The 19,573-nt window shown below is 46.8% G+C and overlaps 2 protein-coding genes across 3 annotated transcripts in view; one reads left to right on the top strand and one right to left on the bottom strand.

Annotated features, from left to right (window-relative positions):
* The window catches only part of Wnt5b (Wnt family member 5B), a 113,512-nt gene that overhangs the window by 29,738 nt on the left and 64,201 nt on the right, over positions 1–19,573 (top strand). The gene's annotated exons all lie outside the window — the stretch shown is intronic.
* Fbxl14 (F-box and leucine rich repeat protein 14) overlaps positions 511–19,573 on the bottom strand; it is a 38,454-nt gene continuing 19,391 nt past the window's right edge. Inside the window, exon 2 of the mRNA XM_031383175.1 lies at positions 511–537. Within this exon, the coding sequence (XP_031239035.1) occupies positions 526–537 (12 nt within the window). The 3' untranslated portion in view covers positions 511–525. The remainder of the gene's footprint in view (positions 538–19,573) is intronic.

The following is a 19,573-nucleotide window of genomic DNA, read 5'->3' as shown; positions in this document are numbered from 1 at the left end:
TACCAGAGTGGGTGAGGGCAAGCAGAGTTCAGAGTCCCCTGGCATGAACTGTTCTGAATCCAGGCTTCAAGTTGGGGCTGGTGTTTGAGAGTCCTTGGGCGGGTGGGGCGTGGGGGTGAGATTTGGCCCCATGCCCAGTTCTCTACCCAGAAGACCCACGGAGGACTTGGTTCCTTCACCCTAAAGGCATTGCGTGCCAAGGACCCAGGCCCTGAGAAGTGGGCTGTGATCCCAGCTGTCGGGCATGAGAAGAGACCTAAGTGGCCACATCCCAGAGACAGTCTCAACTTTGTCATCTGAAATGTTTTCTTTCCAAGCTGATGTTTTTCTTGGAGCTTGGCCTTGAATTTATTATATTCCAGGTAGATGTTTTCCTCATTCCTGGTGGCCCTGTCACCGAGGCTGCTTCCTTCATCAATTCCAGCTGACTGGTGTGGGTCTGTCTGTCGGGGAAATGCTCACCTCGGCCTGTCTCCGCCCTACCCTTGAATCTCTCTTGTATGTACAGACATTCACTTCAAACTCTCACGTGGCTGTCTATTGATAAAAAAAAAAACACTGGCAAATGGCGAGCTGGGGAGGAAAGGGTTAACAACACCCCCACCCCACCCCCAGTGAGGGAAAACAGAGCAGGAACTCCAACCAGGCAAGGAACCTGGATGGAGGAGCTGATGCAGATGCCATGGAAGAATGCTCACTGGCTTGCTCCCCATGGTTTGCTCATCCTGCTTTCTTACATAATTCAGAACCACCTTCTCAGGGTTGGCACCACCTACAGTGGGATTGGCCCTGGGCCCCACATATCAAACATTAATTGAGAAAATGCCTGACAGCACCAGGCAGTGGTGGTGTACGCCTTTAATTCCATCACTTGGGAGGCAGATGCAGGTCGATTTCTGAGTTCGAGGACAGCCAGGGCTACATAGAAAAACCCTGTCTCGTAAAACCAAAAAAAAAAGGAAAAAGAAAACGCCTGACAGAATTGCCTACAAGCCAATAATGCAGAGGAATTTTCTTAATTGAAAGTCTCTCTTCCCAAATGACTCTGGCTTGACAAAAACCCAACCAACATAACTGGTCCTTCCAAAGGGTCTTGAACAGAATTTCTCGAATAAGGACTCTGGTCATGTAAATAATATCAGGCCTAGGAGATGAGGTGAGCACAGAGTCCCTCCCAGAGAGCAGCCTCAGACTGTGGGTAAACTTAGGTTCTCTGAGACCTACTGTGTGCATGTTGATTTTTTTCTTTTCTTTGTGCTAGCATAATAAACTACATCAGAATTCACTATCTAACCGGTAACTAGATGGAGTGGGGATGCTCTGTAGTGGTTCTGGGATAGGAGTATCCAAGTGTTAGGCTTTGTGATATACAACCAACCACATTTATAGTGAATAATTCAGAAGCCATTTGGCATTAAATTATTATTCTATATTCTTGCAAATAGATACACTATAGACCAAATCGCACCACAAAATCCTGACCACCATCTAAATTCTCATCTAGGTCACTGTTAAACTTTGGCTAATTAAGTCTCACTGCCATTTGTAGATCCTGGCTGTGTTTGCATTTTTAAACATGTTTTCATCGTAGTGATATATGCTTAATGGAATCTGACCTATATTACTTCGCCAAGAGGAATTTGGACTCACCAATAGGAGCTAATGTGGCAGAAAGAAGTAACCCTCCCTGTTTCAGGAAGCGGCTGGCATGGGGAACGCACTGAGTCAGTCATTTTTGTGGCTTACTGTTGCCACGTAGTTCCATGAGCTCAGAGGATATCTTCAGAGATAGCATGTTATGGTAGAGAGAATGGAAGAATACAGATCAAAAGTAGGGTTTGTCCCCAGTTCTCTGGCCCTGACCATTTATCTGAGCTCTTTGTGCACTTGTCAAAATAGAGGGGTGAATCAAGGAAAAAGCATTTTGTCTACATATAGTCCTGCTGTGTAGCCCATACTGGTCTTGAACCTGTGACCCTCTTGCCCCTGTCTCCTGAAACAGCATACCTGCAGAGTACAGTTTTTGAGACTGAACTTCGAGACAATTCTTACTTAACAGAGAGTAGAGGTCCCTTCCTCTCCCCAACATTCAGCTGAGTAAATGGTTTTGGTCCTTTTATGTCAAAACATGATTATGTAAAAATTTCAGTTCTTTGGGGAAAAGTTGAAAACTACTAAATGAGAAAATTATTGCTGGGCCTTTGTGATCCACTGTAACATTTTGATCCACTGTAACCCCTGTGATCCACTGTAACCCCTGTGATCCACTGGAACCCCTGTGATCCACTGGAACCCCTGTGAGCCACTGGAACCCCTGTGAGCCACTGGAACCCCTGTGAACCACTGGAACACCTGTGAGCCACTGGAACACCTGTGAGCCACTGGAACACCTGTGAGCCACTGGAACACCTGTGAGCCACAGAAACACCTGTGAGCCACAGAAACACCTGTGAACCACAGAAATACCTGTAAGCCACTGTAACACCTTTGATCCACAGTAATACCTGTGACCCACTGTAACACCTGTGATCCTGTGACCCACTGGAACACCTGTGAGCCACTGGAATACCTTTGATCCACAGTAATACCTGTGACCCACTGAAACACCTGTGATCATGTGATCTACTCTAACACCTGTGAGCCACTGTAACACCTGTGATCCTATGAGCCACTGGAACACCTGTAAGCTGCTGGAACACCTGTGAGCCACTGGAACACCTACAATTCACTGGAACACCTTTGATCCACTGTACCTCCTGCCTCTCAGTGTCTGTACTGTTAGGTGTGCTGTTAGCCAGGGTCACCCACAGACAAACTGTGCCCTGGGACCCTTAAAAGAGCATAGCCAAGAAGGATCTCTGAAGCAACAAGAGAATGCTTGGTGTTCTCCCAGACTTAGACATACATAGCAGCGTCCAGAAAAATTGATCCCAAGATCTTCAGCAGCTAGAGAAAGGTAAAGTTGGCAGTGGACTTTATTAGGGAAAGTCAGAGCCTGAATAGGCCTCTTTTCCTTGTCTAGTCTGCCTCTTCTTGAAATGTCCCGACAACTTTTCCATGACCATCAAGGAAGGTCTCCCACCTTCCAAACCAGACTGACTAATCACCGCCTTCAACTTTCTCCCATCCTGAAGAGGCCTGGCCTGGCTGCTCAGCCGCATCATGTGCCTCCCCACTTCCTTCCTCGCCACCCCAAGGCCTCTTTAATTCTTCATCCTTCATAAAGTATTCCCTGACTCATGGAAGTGAAACGATTCAACCTAGTTCATAAAAGTAGAAGATGACTCCTCTGGACCAGAGAGACATAGGAAGAAACTCAGCTGCAGACCCAAACAGTATGTAACAAAGACGGCACATGTTCCTGTTGAAACAGGAAGAGCTCCCTGGGGAATGATGTGCATCTTTGTGAATTTCCTTCACATCTGGGAGCTCAGCAGACATCATTAACGAGTGATAATGATTTGTCAGGTGATAGAAATCGTTTTTTTGGAGAGGAACAGGGTCTGAAATAGAGTCCTTCCCCTGCCTCAAGGGGAATGAGGAGACAGGTCTTCCAGGTGTGTTTTCTTGGGGGAGTTGTGAATTCCTTGTGTGCAGCTACCACAGTGTAATTGTATTTTTCTTTCTTAGCAATAGAGGTCATCATTCTATGTGTGTGTGTGTGTGTGTGTGTGTGTGTGTGTGTGTGTGTATTCGTGTATATGTAAACACACACACATTTAAGACAAAAAGGTAGAAGGTCTCATTTCCTATCCATCATATAAAGAGCTTGGAAATCACAACTCTGTCCACCCTCTATACCCCCGGGGCAAATACTACCGAGCACTCGTGAAGTTCAGAGTCCAGGACTCAGGCTCACCAAAGCGCTGAGATCTTATCTCAGGAATGTAGAGTGTTCCTCCTCATCCTCCCGCACCCCAGCCGCCACCATGCACATACCATGTTGCTGAAAGCCTCTGTATAACAGTTTCTCTCACTCAGTTACTGCTTTGACTATGTCCACCTGGATCAGTTAGTTACCGTTTGTTGCTTTGATGAGACACTGTGACCAAAAGCAACTTACTGACCCATTATTTTGGTTCCTGGTCCCAGAGGGAGAGTCCATCATGGATGGAGACAATGAAGCAGGAAATTGAACACCTTCAGCTGCAAAATGAAAATGGGGAAAGCCCCACCCCCCCAGTGATGTTCCTTCTTCAGCAAGGCTCTACCTTCTAAAGGTTCCACAACCACCCCCTGCGACCCTGCCCCCCAACGCACACGTGTATACAGTGCAACCAAGTGAGGACAAAGTACTCAAATTCATGAGCCTATAGGGGATCACTTCTCACTTCAATCCACCACATCTCCTGAAGCATATACGTTGGACTTTAATTTGTCAGGGTGGCGGTGCTGGGAGGTGGGTCCCAGGAGCATAGTGTCCCAGGGTAATAATGTCTTTCCCCATGAGTTCTTGCTCTAATAGAACAAGCAGGTCATAGGACCCAACACAAATGCATCTTATCTTAGCAAGTTCAAAACCCAGACGGGAAGGGAGGAGAAATGCAAGTGAAGGGGGCAAGTGAAGGGGGGCATTGGGGTCACCTCCAAAGCAGTGCTTCTCCGAGGAGAGGAAGCATGGGGACTTTTTATTTGGGAACCTTTGTGGGAAAGCACATTAGTGGGTGGCACATTCCTGAGCATGTTCAGTTTAAGGTCATAGTTCAAAAAAGGAAATAGGGTAGTTACAAGCACTTGTGGGTGTGCTCAGCTCAACATTATTAGGGGCCAGATTTACTCTAAATCTCCTAAAAGAAAGAGTGGCTTTTCGACTTGGCTGGTTTTCCACAAGAATCTTAGTTGAAACAAAAACAAAAGACAAGTCTGAAAGTGCAGCAATGCAGGAGTGAGGGGGCCTGCCCACGCTTCCCATTCTGTCTTCTGTGTGTGTGCGTGTGTGCGTGTGTGCGTGCGTGTGTGTGATCCTGCCCTGTCCTGCTTTCTACCTTGAAGCAAGAAAAACCTCACCAGATTCGGTCCTCGATCATTGACTTTCCGGTCTCCAGAAACTTGAGCCGAAAGGAACTTCTTTTCTCTATACATTACTCAGTTGAGGGTACTCTGTTATAGTAATAGGAAATGGACTAAGACATCAGTCATGTCTGGCTGTGAGTGAGGAAAGAAACTGCAAGACACACTCAAATGCAAATAATGAGACAAAGCAAACACGAGCCAGACTCAGCTTTAACAGGGATGTTGGCTCTAACAGCCTAAGAATTTAAAACGATGAATGTGCTAGGGCTCTAATGGGAAGGTTGGCAGCTCGTAAGAACAGATGAGCAGTGTGTGAGAGGAGACAGAACAGCAAATGCACACAGCAAAACCACCTAACAGAGGCAAGGAACGCCTGTGGTGGACACAGCAAAGGCGAGTACACCAGGAGAAAAAGCAAACCCTGGAAATCTGGGAGGAAAGAGGATTCAGGATAAAGAGGTGAGAATTAAAACCATGAGACAGCCAGGTATGGCGCACACCTTCAATCTCAGCACCCCAGAGGCAGAGGCAGGAGGATCTCTATGAGTTTAGGTCACCCTGATCTACAGAGTGAGTTCCAGGGCAGACAAGGCTACACAGTGAGACCCTGTCTGGAACTCCCCAGTAAAAATAGCACTATGAGACAAGTACAGTGGGCTGCTAGCACGTGTGACGGGGACACCAGGAGGACACGAGACGGGGAGGAGGTATTTGAAACAATGTGGCTGAGAATTTCGGCAAGATAACGTTAGAAACAAAACCATAGATCCAGGAAGCTCAAGGAGTTTCAAGCAGAATAAATGCCCCCAAAGAACACATTTTTATTCATTTTTTATTTTTTTAAAGATTTATTTATTATTATATCTGAGTACACTATAGCTGTCTTCAGACACCCCAGAAGAGATCAGATCTTATTACAGATAGTTGTGAGCCACCATATGGTCACTGGAATTTGAACTTGGGACCTTCAGAAGAACAGTCAATGCTCATAACCATTGAGCCATCTCTCCAGCCCCCAAAGAACACATTTTTAAATATCAGGAAGTGGAAGACAAAGAAACAATCCTGAAAGAAGAGCAAATATTAAGAATTGCTTCTAGCCGGGCCATGGTGGCGCATGCCTTTAATCCCAGCACTTGGGAGGCAGAGGCAGGCGGATTTCTGAGTTTGAGGACAGCCTGGTCTACAGAGTGAGTTCCAGGACAGCCAGGGCTATACAGAGAAACCCTGTCTCAAAAAACCAAAAAAGATTAAAAAAAAAAAAAAAAAAAATAAAAAAAAAAAAAAAAAAGAATTGCTTCTGACTGCTCAGGGACTGGGCAAGCAAGGAAGGGAGTGGAGAGGGCTATTTTCAGGACTGAGAGAGAGAAAGCAGTCTGTTAACCTGAAGTTCTGCACCTGCTGAAATCACCTTCCCAAAGGGAAGGAACAACTCCTTTCTGGTAAACAGATATCTAGGGCATTTGTCACCAGCAAAACTGCCTTACAAGAAGCCGTAAGAAAGATGAGCCAAGCTGAGCGGTGGTGGCGCACACCTTTAGTCCCAGCACTTGGGAGGCAGAGGCAGGCAGATTTCTGAGTTCAAGGCCAGCCTGGTCTACAGAGTGAGTTCCAGGACAGCCAAGGCTACACAGAAAAACCCTGTCTCAAAAAAACCAAAAGAAGAAGAAGAAGATGAAGGAGAAGGAGAAGGAGAAGAAGGATGAGCTAAGCACAGTAGAACTCAAGCACGTTAACCCCAAATAACTGTTACTAGAAGGCCAAGCATGGCGGCACACGCTTTTAATCCCAGCACTTGGGAGGCAGAGGCAGGTGAATTCCAGGCCAGCCTGGGCTACATGTTTCAAAAAAAAAAAAAAAAGTATTACTAGAAACTTTAAAATGACCTAATGAGGAGCTATATTTTACTATGGAAATAAGTTTCTCTTTGGGTTCTTAGTCTTGATAGTAAAATAATGTAAAATAGTGTGGTGGTTTGATTATGCTTGGCCCATGGGAAGTGGCACTGTTAGGAGGTGTGGCCTTAAAGGAGTAGGTGTGGCCTTGTTGGAGGAAGTGTGTCACTGTGGGGGTGGGTTTTGAGGTCCTATGCTCAAGTTCCCCCGAGGGCAGAGGAGACCCTGAGGAAAAAGGTCTTTTCATAGCTGCCTTCGATCAAGATGTAGAACTCTCGGCCCTTCCAGTATCATATCTACCTGGACACTGCCATGCTTCCCAGCACGATGATTATGGACTGAACCTCTGGAACTGTAAGCCAGTTCCAGTTAAATAGCTTCCTTCTAAGACTGGCCTTGGTCATGGTGTCTATTTTCAGCAATAAAACCCAAATTAAGACAAGGAAGATTCAGTAGGAAGCTTGAAGTTGGTTTTATTACTAGGGTTGCAGGAAAAAACAACAGGTTGAGCAATCTGTACCTCTCAGAAGTCAAAGGGAACGGATATGGAGAGGAGGAAGACAGACAGTCATGCCTTTTGAATCAGAAGACACATAGAAGCAGGCAGATGCATGGCTAAAGTAGGGTAGTTTCAGAGAACGTCTAAAGTGTCAGAAAAAAAAAAAAGCACGTCTAGACTTTGGCTAGTATCCAAAAGGGAGAGATAGAAGATGGCCTTTAGTCCCAGGCCTCAGGAGGCAGAGGCAGGAAGCTCTCTGTGAGTTCAAGGCCAGCCTGGTCTACAAAGGAGGTTTCTTGCCAGCCAGGGTTACATAGTGAAAGCCTGCTTCAAATCAAGATAGAAAAGAAATGTTACACTTTTCTGAGTTAGTAGTAGGAAGGCTTAGCAGAGCTAAAGAGGAGAAGGAGGAAGAGGAAGAGAAAGAGAGGAGATGACCACTTGTATGAAGTTCACTCTTAGAGAATGTCATGCTTGGGGGGTGGGGGTGGGGCGCTTAATTGAAGTTAATGCTTTTTTCCTCTCTGATTAACTCCTCTCAGCTTTGATCAATGTCTTGGTTACTTTTCTATTCTGTGATAAGACACCATGACCAAGGCAACTTATAAAAAAGTGTATAATTTGGGCTTACAGTTTCAGAGGATTAGAGTACATGATGTCAGAGCAAAGGAATGGTGGCAGGAGCAGCTGGGAGCTCACATGTTGATCTGCGGAAGGGAGGGAGGAAGGGAGAGAGAAAGAGAAAGAGAGAGAGCACTTGAGAGTGAGCACTTGGAATCACAGATTCTTTTGAAACTTCAAAAACAGCTCCCAGTGACAGTGGCCCACCTTCTCCAACAAGGCCACACCTCCTAATCCTTCCCAAACAATTCCATCAACTGGGAATCAAGTATTCAGATATAAGAACCTATGGAAGCCATCCTTATTCCAATCACCACAGCGATGGCATCCTGTCCTAGAGAACACTGGTCTTAGTTTTGGTTTGTGGTGGTTTGGGAAATGTCCTCCATAAGTGCGTGCATTTGAATACTTGTCCCCAGTGGGTAGTACTAATTGGGGAGGTTTTGGAGATGTGGTCTTGATGGAAGAAGAACGTTACCAGAGGTGGGATTGAGATATTATAACTTCACCTCACTTCCACTTCACTCTCTGGACTTCGTGCTTGAAGTTGAGGTTGTGAGCTCTCGGCCGGCCGCCTGCTCCTGCCCACTCTGCCTGCGGCTTAAGGCCATGCCCATTGAGATGGACTCTCATCCCTCAGGCGCATAAGCCAGAATAAACTTTCCTTCATAAGGTGCTTCTGGTCTTGGTGTTTTGTCACAGCAACAAGAAAGATAAATAATACAGGTTTTCTCTCTCACATACCTGTTGAATGGCATGTCAGGGACTTCTGACGCCAAGGTAAGGGAGGTGTGGGAATGTGAGGCAGGCAGAAGGCAGCCAACGAAGGGTGCTTGCAGAGCCAGTAGCAGGTGATGGTTGTGGGCTGTGGGAGCGCCAGCCTTTGTCCAGGGTGGAGCACATCCAAGAATACCAGGGCTGGAGTTCCCACTCGCAGCTCCTGTCCGTCATTGTTGAGTGCCGTTCCAAGGAGTGTTCATTCCTGGTGCTCCATGCCTAGCTGGTCAGAGGTATGTGTAGGAGCTGGCAGTGGGAATGTAGGCCTTGGGGTTTGAGGTAGGACAAGGAGTGGGTAGGCACAGCAGGATTTCTGTGGCTGCTACAGTTGTAACCCTAATGGTGTGGGTGGGATGGTGTACTGTGTTCCTGGTGAGCACCTTTCATCCACAGTGGGGAGGCATGTGTCATGAGTGATTTTTTGTTTGTTTGTTTGTTTGGCTACAAAGGGAAGGATGAATGGGCTTAAAGAGGGAGCAGTGTCAAGGGTTCAGTGACACGTGAGCATTTGTGCTGGGATTATGGGTTGCTGTTGGCATTTATTCTCCCCCTCAGACCATTCATAGTGTCTGGGTGGTGTGGCAGTGACAGGAGAGCTGAGATGGTGTGGGCAGAGCACAGGCTGCCCCAGGCTAACTCAGAGGTCAGCTCCTTCCGCCTTGCCATCTTTGTCCCCATCAAAGACAGTGGGCAGTTAAACATGCTACAGTTCAGCACTTCCTGTGTGGCCTTTGTTTATCACCAGCTGTGACTGTAAGCCGTTATTCCTGTAGAATAGGATCCTGCATGTACAGCTTAGATATCCTTGAACATACCATGTTTTCACATGGCGATAGCTGCTTCCAACTTAGATTGCATAGTTTGTTTTTCCCCTGCTCTAGAGGAAGAATAGGATCTGTGCTGTGTCCATCTCAAATTGGTTTCTAGTTGGCTGGGATTATGGGGACTATTTCCAAAGGATGGGATACAAAAGGCTTCCAAATGCCTGCACACATTCACCTGCCAGGTGGATGAAAAGAACAGCGCTCCAGCCTGGAATCCTTGCCATTCAGTTTGACCTTGCAGTGTAATCTGTGTCCTTGACACTGACAGTCAGAGAACGTGGTGAGAGAGGGTGATGTGGCCTGTTAGCTCACACCTACATAACCTCACCACACCCACATGACACAAAGGCCAGCAGGAATGGCACCAACAGCTCATCACGTGCGTCTCTTCTTGTGCGGTCTGAGCCGAGCCTACCGCGCTAAGTGGGTCACTGGGAAACACAGCAAGTTAACTTTCTCCAGTAAAAGTAAGAAACACACCAGTAGAAGTGGGGTCTTCTACTAATTTTGGCAGATTTGCCCCACACCCCGTTAAGTGTTTTTGTTTTATTTTATGGAAGTTTAAAAGAGGCCTGGTGAGATGGCTCAGTGGTTAAGAGCACTGACTGCTCTTCCAGAGTTCAATTCCCAGCAACCACATGGTGGCTCACAACCATCTGCAACGTGATCTGATGCCCTCTTCTGGTATGTCTAAAGACAGCTACAGTGTACTTGTGTACATAAAATAAATAAATAAATCTTTAAAAAAAAGTTTAAAAGAATGTGTTATTATAACATGGAAGAGTGAACAGTTTTACCATAGGAATCAAAGAAAAGACAGTGGGGGTCTGAAGCTCAGTGGTTACAACATCCTCTTGTGGAAGACATAGGTCTGATGGAAGCATTTTTATCAGTTGGCTCACAACTGCCTATAAGCCCAGCTCCAGGGATCCAATGCCTCTGCCCTCTGTGGGTGTCTGAACTCATACGCACACACCCACATACAAACACTTCACCATTTTTCTTAATCTCTCTCCCTCCTTCTCTCCTTCCTTCCCTCCTTCCCTCCTCTCTCTCTCTCTCTCTCTCTCTCTCTCTCTCTCTCTCTCTCTCTCATAAATTAAGATTGGGAGTTGTTTTTAAAAAAATTAATCCAAGTGGCAGCTAAGAAGTTATCCGTAGACCGTTGCATGGCCACTATAGTAAACCAGAGTGTAGTGCTGGATCTGGTCTGGTTTTGGTTTTGGCATCTTGTGCTCAGATTTTGGAAGTGTTTCCTCTGTAAAGCACAGATCTATGTGGATCCTGTATGTTGTTGGTAGGTAAGGCACAGATCTATGTGGATCCTGTATGTTGTTGGTAGGTAAGGCAGACACCTGTGTGGATCCTGTATGTTGTCGGTAGGTAAGGCACAGACCTGTGTGGATCCTGTATGTTGTTGGTAGGTAAGGCACAGACCTGTGTGGATCCTGTATGTTGTCGGTAGGTAAGGCAGACACCTGTGTGGATCCTGTATGTTGTTGGTAGGTAAGGCACAGACCTGTATGGATCCTGTATGTTGTCGGTAGGTAAGGCATGTGTTGTCAGACTCACATTGACTGCCTGGAGCTCTTGATTCAGTCCCGAGCACAGCAGATGAGCAAAGCAGCTTGCAATATCCCAGTCATATCTATTGGGTTTTTTTTTCTACCTTTATAATTATTTCTTGATAGCTAAGTATGATGACATAAATCTATAATCCCAGAGCTGAGCACTTAGACACAGGAGGATCATTTCAAGTTTGAGGCCAGCTTGGTTTACGTAGCGAGTTGCAGACCAGCTAGGGCTACATGGAGACACTATATCCAAGAAAGAGGTTACTCTCTCAGGGGACTGAGAGATAGCTCAGTATTTGCCACACAAGCAGGAAGCTCTGAGGGTGAGTTTCTGGAACCCACATAGAAGCAGGACAGGGTAATAACCCTGGCCTTTGTGTAGGGCCATAGGCAGGTAAGAGCTGTGGATCCTGGGCCAGCCGTTTTGGTCAATCAGTGAGTTCCAATTTCACTGGAAGACCCCATTAGATAATTAATATGGAAACACTAATAAATGCCACATCAACTGCTGGCCTCCACATGCAGGATCACCTTGGCAGAGGCACCGAAGTTCTCAGAGTCTTTTGAGCTCATGCTAAGGTTTTAATAGACTTCTAGTAAGGTGCCTGTCATAGTTTCAGTCAATGTTAAGAGCTCTGTCTCCTCATGGAAGACTCAGCAGAACCCAATGTGGTGGGGATCCCAGATCATCACCCTCGTTCTTCGAGTCCTTCCGGAAGTCACCTCTGTGGGAACTAGCCTAGTCCCATGGGACTGGCTTTAATCACTCCATAAGGTAGATCCTTTCTGACTTAACATCTAAAGGTCACACCACCTCTAGCAGGTGTCTTAGTTGCCCTCTCACATTAGGGATCATGTTTCAGTGAGATTTATGTTTTAGGAGACAAACTAGATTCAGACCATTGCATCCCTTGTAAGTCATCCACTATAATCTAAACACAGGGCATTTCTCCTCCTAAAAGCTCCCCCGTCCCTTTGCAATCTGATTCAGGTATGTCCATGCAGATAATGTGCCTGTACAAACACAGGAATATTTGTTTATTTCATGTGTGTGTGTAGTATGTGTACATAGATGTGCACAGAGCTGTGGAGGCCAGGCTTACACAAGAGATACTCTTCCGTGATTTCTCTCCATCTTTTTTCTGGGCTCTTTAAGTGAAATTTTAGGGTCCCCCCCTGCCTTGACTTTAACTGTCTGGGCCCAGCTTTTTTTTTTTTTCTTTTATGTTAGTCTGGGGCTCTTACACTTACATGGTAGGTATTTTACTGAGCATATCCCCAGATCCACAAGAATATTTTAACCAAATCAAAACACTGTTTATTATATAACAAGCCTTTTGGATTCCCAAATGAGCCTCCGTTGACTTTAACACATAGCCCTCAGGGTACACCCCAAAGTCCTCTCACTGGGCCATCAAGCACAGAGTCCTGCCTCATTTTTGAAAGCGTGCCAAGGAACCCACGACTGCCAAACCTCCAGCAGAGGCTAATGAGCAGCCTGTGAGTAGTAGTAATGACTCTGAGCCTGCCCCACAGATTCAGTTGTAACTTGTAAACAAGAAGAAGCCATGGAGAACTGTGACCCAGGAGATGGCAGAGCCATGTTAATACCTTAGGGAAAAAACACTCGTGGAAATTGGGTCCAGATTAGACAGGATAGGCCATAGCTTATGCGTGGGAGCAGGGAGGGCCTAAGAAACTGAACTTGCAGCCTCTCAGCATGAAACGGGGCAGCCGAAGCATCACTGGAAACAGTAAGTGACTGAAAGGGGACAATCTCGGGCTTCTTACAAAATCTAGTGCTGGGTAAATAAACTATACCTAATTTATGGGTGATTCAATAGTTCTTCTGAGAAAACATAAGATCTGGGGCCATCGAGATCCTCAGCAGGTCAAGGCATTTGCCGCTCAGCCTGGTGACCTGAATTTGATCCCTGAGCCCTACATACTGGAAGAAGAGAATGAGAGCCACGGGTGTCTTCCAAAGCTCCACACATGTGCAGTGGTGCCCACTCCTGCACACATACAGACACACAAGATGAATGTTTCTTAAAAAGAAGACATAGGCTGGGCAGTGATGGCACACGCCTTTAATCCCAGCAGCATTCAAGAGGCAGAAGCAGGCAGATCTCTGTGAGTTCGAGGCCAGCCTGGTCTACAGAGTGAGTTCCAGGACAGCCAGGAATACACAGAGAAACCTTGTCTCAAAAAAGAATAAAAGAAGGAAGGGAAGAAGGGGGATTGTGGGAAGAAGAAGAGAAGGGAAGGGAAAGAAAAGAAAAGAAGCCTGAAGCGGTGGTACACACCTTTAACCCTAGCACTCAGGAGGCAGGAGGCTTTTTCAAGTTTGAGGCCAGCCTGGTCAATATAGCAAGTTACTTGCCAGCCAGGGCTACATAGTGAAACCTTTCACCAAAATAAGGAAAGCATGAGCAGTGGAGAGATGCCTTAGAGGCTAAGACCACTTGCTGTGTAATAGTGAGAACCGGAGTTTGAATCCCATCACCTGTGTAAAACGCTAGATGGTCAGACATGCATGTCACTCCAGTGACACATGACTGGTCACACATGCCTGTCACCCCAGTGCTATCAACTGGAGGGTTGCTGGGACTTGCAGGCCACTAGCCTAGTTCTCTTGATGCAGTGAGGAACCTTGTCTCAGTAAGATGAACAGTGACAGATCAGGACACTGCATGTACTGCACTACATGTACGTAGGTTCCTGCGCGTGTATACATACACCACATCCTACATACACATACACGAAAATTCTAATGAGGATAAAACTGTATTTGAAAGTTCTTGTGAGGCTGATGTGATGGTACCAGCCTGTAACCTAACATTTGGCCAGTAGAGACAAGAGGATCGGGGTCATCCTTAGCTGTATAGAATTCAAGGCTAGTGTAGGCTACATGAGAACCTGCCTCATATAAAAATGAAACAAATTTCCTGGAAGTCAGTCAGAACTATTTTCCTTTACGTAAAGATCAATATTTGAATCATTAATACCTGAGACATCTTTTTTTTTTTTTCAAAATTGCATCACTAGGCAAACTGAGAATATAGCTTCCATTCTATGATGTAATAAAATAAAGCAGGTTTAACAGGCATGGGATGCTCTGTGCTGCCGTTTGAGTGTGTCCCCCAAAGAGTGTGTGCTGGGAGCTTGCTTTCTGGTGTGGCTATATTCAGTGTGGACAGAACCTGTAATGTCTGCAGGGGTCGTACATAAATCTCAGGTTTATTGTTTAGCCAGCCAGGTAATGCCTTTTATGGAGACTATAAATTTGGGTGAGTGAAGGTTTAGAAGGAAAAATATTTAATAGGCATGTGTTGGGTTGAGATGTCATAGAGAATTGAGTGTATGGACCCAGAGATTTGGACTGAACCATTCATTAGCATTGAGTGGTACTTGACTTAAAATAGATTCAGGGGCTGGAGATCTGGCTCAGGAGTGAAAAGCATGTGCTGCCCTTGCAGAGAAGCTGTTACCATATATTTGATCATACGGTGAACCCTGAGATTGTATTTCCTGAAAAAACTTTCTAGCTGCGGCATGGCTTAGCCCTTCACACACACCTTTAATCCCTCTGGCTGTAATATAAACAAGCCCCTGGCTCGAACCTTTAATCTAAACAATGAAGGTAAAGTTAGTTTGTAGAAGCACCCATGCTTGAAAGTGATGTCTAATTGAGTGGCAGATGAAGTGATGAATCAGAAAAGGATTTGAAAGAATAGGAAAGGGAAGCTACTTAAGAGAGCAGTGCAGAAAGAAGGAGAAGGGGAGGATGCAGTTCTACCGGGACAGTTGCGGAGAGACAGGTTGCAGAGAGAGAGAACAAGCTAGACACAGGTGAAGACGGAACAAGCCAGAAAGTGATCAGGAGCTAGACGATTAGAATGGACTGCTGGAGCTAGTTTGAGGCCAAGCAGAGCAATTCAGGAGAGGCCAAGCGTGAGAAGCCATACTGACTGAGTCAGTCAGATTAGAGAGGAGTATGAGCCCGAATAGCTGAGTGGAACCAGCCAGCCAGAGATCAGAAAGAACTAGGAAGGGTGAGCTTATTCAGCAGTAAGTCTAAGAGAACATTCTAGGCCTAGATTAGACTGTAGGGAGGCTGGAAGCTTCCAGGACTAAGCCTAGGTTAGCAGAGGGCAGCAGTAAGCATGAGGTGACGGTTACCTCAGGGGAATAAAAGTGACTTTTACAAGAGGTCCAAGCTTGGTTCCCAGCACTCCCTTCAAGCAGTTCACAACTGCTTGTAACTCCAACTCCAGGGGGATTTCTACAGTGCTGCATCCTTGGGCTCCACCCACACTCACATGCACACACCTACACACAGACTCATGGAAATACACATAATTTAAAACAATAAAAAGAAATCTTTAAACAAACAAACAAAAAAACAAAAAACAAAAAGAAGGGGCTGGCGAGATGGCTCAGTGGGTAAGAGCACTGACTGCTCTTCTGAAGGTCCTGAGTTCAGATCCCAGCAACCACATGGTGGCTCACAACCATCCATAATGAGATCTGACGCCCTCTTCTGGTGCGCCTGAAGACAGCTACAGTGAATTACGCCGGAGCGAGCGGGGTGGCAGAGGTCCTGAGTTCAGTTCCCAGCAGCCACACACATGATAGCTCACGGCCATCTGTACAGCTACAGTGTACTCATACACATAAAAATAAAATAAAATAAAATAGGAAGAGATAGATCCAGAACCTTCCAGTAGCACTGCTGGGAACCCAAAGGAGAGTCCTGGCTCTGTCTTGTCTGTCTATCTCTGACACCTGAACCAGAGGAAGACTTCCTGGTTTGGGTTCCACTGGACCAGACACTTGTCTTTTCAAAGCAGCCATCACGGAGCTGGGGACATGACTCAGTGGGTAAAATGCTTCCTACACAAGCATGAGAACCTGAACGTTGACCCCCAGGACCCACATGAAGAAAGATGGCTGCAGCAGCCTCCTCTGTACCCCAGCACCGAGGACATGCAGGTAGATCCTGGGGGCTCGCTGGCTGGCCGGAATGGATGAAACAGTGAGCTCTGGGTTCAGGGAGACATCCTGTCTCAAAATGAATTAAGTAATTAATTAAAAATAATGTGGAATTGGATGTGGTCACTGTGCCTTTAGTCTCAGCACCTTTGAGATAGAGGCAGGGGGATCTCTGTGAAGTTTGAGGGCAGCCAGCCTGGTCTATATAGAGACCCTATCTCAAACAATAAAAAATAATTCGGAGAGAGCAATTGTGGAAGACACCAAATGTCAACATCTGGCCTGTGTGTGTGTGTGTGTGTGTGTGTGTGTGTGTGCGTGACACACGCGCACCCCAGTGGAGAGCAATTGAGGAAGATACTCAGGGTCAACTTCTGCCCTCCCCCCCCCAACCCCAGTGGTGGTGGTGAGCAATTGAGGAAGACACCCAATGTCAACTTCTGGCCTACACACACACACACACACACACACACACACACACACACACACACACACACCAAAACAAAACACTATCACACCTCTAAGAATTGCCCATAGCTCTCTCTTCCTGCCCGGCTGCAAGCCTGTGAAACCTGCACCAAGGTTTGTGCACTGCTGTCTCCTCCCAGCTCCCATCTACATGTCTTAGATGGACACTGCATACTTACACACCTGTCACCTAACCATGCCACAACCACCCATGACGACTGGGACCCTTCTGCACAGAGACGGACGCACCAAGTAGCCTCAGACACCGTGTGGGGCGCGGGGCGAGTGGGGCGCAGGGTGAGAGGGGCACAGGACGCCCCAGTAGCGCCTTTATGGAGTTCCTTTGGGCAAGCCCTCAGAGGCAAGCTTCCCAATCAGACAGGGAGAGAGGAGCTTCCCAGCTAGACACAGCGCATGCGTGGAAGGACACGGAATCCTGAGTGGTTGGTTGGTTGTGGCCTGTGAAGACTGGGACTAAGGAGACTGTAGTCCCTGGGGACACTGGAGGCTTGAAGCCCCCATCGGGAGGGGCCAGACTTTGCTCATTATGAAACAGGCAGCGAATGAATGTTCTAAAACAGGCTAGCTTCAGATCCAACTGCATTTTTAGGAAGTAACGCCTAGAGATAAGTTCCTGGTGAACCCTGTTCCCCCCACACATACACATATGCATATCTGGCGAGTGCATAGGTAACTCTTGTGGGTCACTCCAAGACCACACTGGCAAAGTGGTGAGTCAGATGAAAATCTGTGTCAGGTTAAAGCTGGTGTCACAACAGGCACCTAAGGAGGTGGGGACAGAGGACACGGCCACCCAGTTAAGATGCTGAAGGAGGTTACAGGGCCTTTCCCATTGATCCAGGAGCATCAGGGATTTAAAAACAAAGCCTACAGCCACACAAAGCTTTGAAGTCCTGCCTCTTGCCTGCGTGAACAATTGGATGTGAGCAGGAAGCTTTGGGGATGCAGCCTTGCCAGTGCGCTGTCAGCAGAAGCGGCCTTGCCCTGCCTGGAAGCCCTGCCTAGGCTTTGGCCCTGGCTTGTGTAGGTTATGTAATATAACAGTTCTAAGACAATTCTCGCTGTGCTACGGAGAAGGTTTTGTAGGGACGCACTGGAAAAGTTAGGGGACTTTTTTTTCTTTGTCTTTTAGGAACTCAATAGTGTATTTCCCAAACACTTCTGGCTAGCAGTGAATAAACAAGCAGCTCCTAAACTAGATGGGAAAGCTCCAAATGCATCATCAGATGTCCCTTGGGCATCCCTGCTCGCCTTTAAAGTCTGTACAAACGCGTGTGGACGGGCTGGACTCGAAGAATAATATTTTTGCACGGACTTGCATGGACAGATAAACAAAGCCCCAAGGGAGTGCGGGGGAAGCTTCATTAAAAGGGAAACACAGATCCCCAGCAGGGTGGTCCCCCTTTGCTCACTGGGGCTTCTTCATTTAGCTCTGAAAGCTCAGGATGCTGCTAGAGTTGAGCAAAAGAAATCACACGCATCTGTCCTGTGTCCACTCTGCAGGGTAGGTCTTGGTGCTCAAAGAAGAGAGACACCAATACAATGCCTGGAAGGTGCTCCTCCTCATTTATCAGGGATAATCCAGAACTTCCAGCTGTTGCCACCCTCAGAAGAGCCCATCAGAAGCTCTGGAGGGACCCTGGGTCCCCATCAGGCCTCTCTGGACCAGGCATATATTGCCTTCTGTCTGTGCTGTGTGTTGTGAGCCGCATCTGATGGCCATAGACACTCTGGAAGGCAGGTGGTTTCTTTTGTTTTGTTTCGTTTGGTTTGTTTTTGTTATTGTTGTTTTGTTTGGGGTTTTTGGGGTTTTTTTGTTTTTTGTTTTTTTGTTTTTTTTTTTTTGGAGACAGGATTTCTCTGTGTAGTCCTGGCTGTCCTGGAATTCACTCTGTAGACCAGGCTGGCCTCGAACTCAGAAATCCGCCTGCCTCTGCCTCCCAAGTGCTGGGATTAAAGGCGTGCGCCACCACCGCCCTGCTTGGTTTTGTTTTTGAGACAGGGTCTCCCTATGTACCTTTGACTGGTCTGGAATTTGCTAAGTAGAACAGGCTGGCCTCGAACTCTTAGAGATCTGCCTGCTTCTGCCAGGTGGTTTCTCAGTAAGAGATCAGCACATGGGGTGGGGTGGGGGTGGGGAGTGCATAGGTTTTCCATGCGTGTCAAGGAAGCTAATGTGAGCTCTAGGGAGCTGACTGCGCTTGGTTTCTGGGGAGCCATCATAATGTGGTGTTCCTCTCGGCAAGATCCTCAGTGGAAAGGTCTTGTCTAAGAAGGTGGCTGAAAGAACTTCCCTGTGTGCTAAGTGTGTCACCATTGAGGAACGTGAGGAAATGTATGGGCTTCTGTGCAGCCGGGCAGATCTGTCCTGTTTATGTTTACATGGGCTTGAGTGGCAGGAAAAAGCTACAACCTTCCCGTTTCTTCTCACAGATGAATCAAAAAACACTTGCGACAAAGCTTGACTGGCACCCAGGACCTGTGGTGGCATGGCCTCCCACTACCCCACAGCTTTCCAGCGGGTGGCCTGTTGAAGAGGCCAGGTGGGCCAAAATCACCTGGCAGTAGGCAAGTAGCAGGCCCAGAGATGAGGTAGAGAGGCATTGTGCGCTATTCAGTCCCTCGCTTTCTAGTATTTTTTTTTCAGAATTATTTATTTTATGTATATGAGCACACAATGGCTGCCTTCAGACACACCAGAAGAGGGCATCGGACCCCATTACAGATGGTTGTGAGCCACCATGTGGTTGCTGGAATTTTACTCAGGACCTCTGGAAGAGCAGTCAGTGCTCCTAACCTCTGAGCCATCTCTCCAGCCCCCTTTCTAGTATTTTTTTTTTAAAGCTTTTATTAAATTTGTTTTTGACAGTTTCCCATATGTATATA

The sequence above is a fragment of the Mastomys coucha genome, unplaced genomic scaffold, assembly GCF_008632895.1.
Source record: "Mastomys coucha isolate ucsf_1 unplaced genomic scaffold, UCSF_Mcou_1 pScaffold20, whole genome shotgun sequence".
NCBI lineage: Eukaryota > Metazoa > Chordata > Mammalia > Rodentia > Muridae > Mastomys > Mastomys coucha.
Note: the sequence above shows the minus strand (reverse complement) of the source record. Positions and strands in the feature narration are given on the sequence as shown.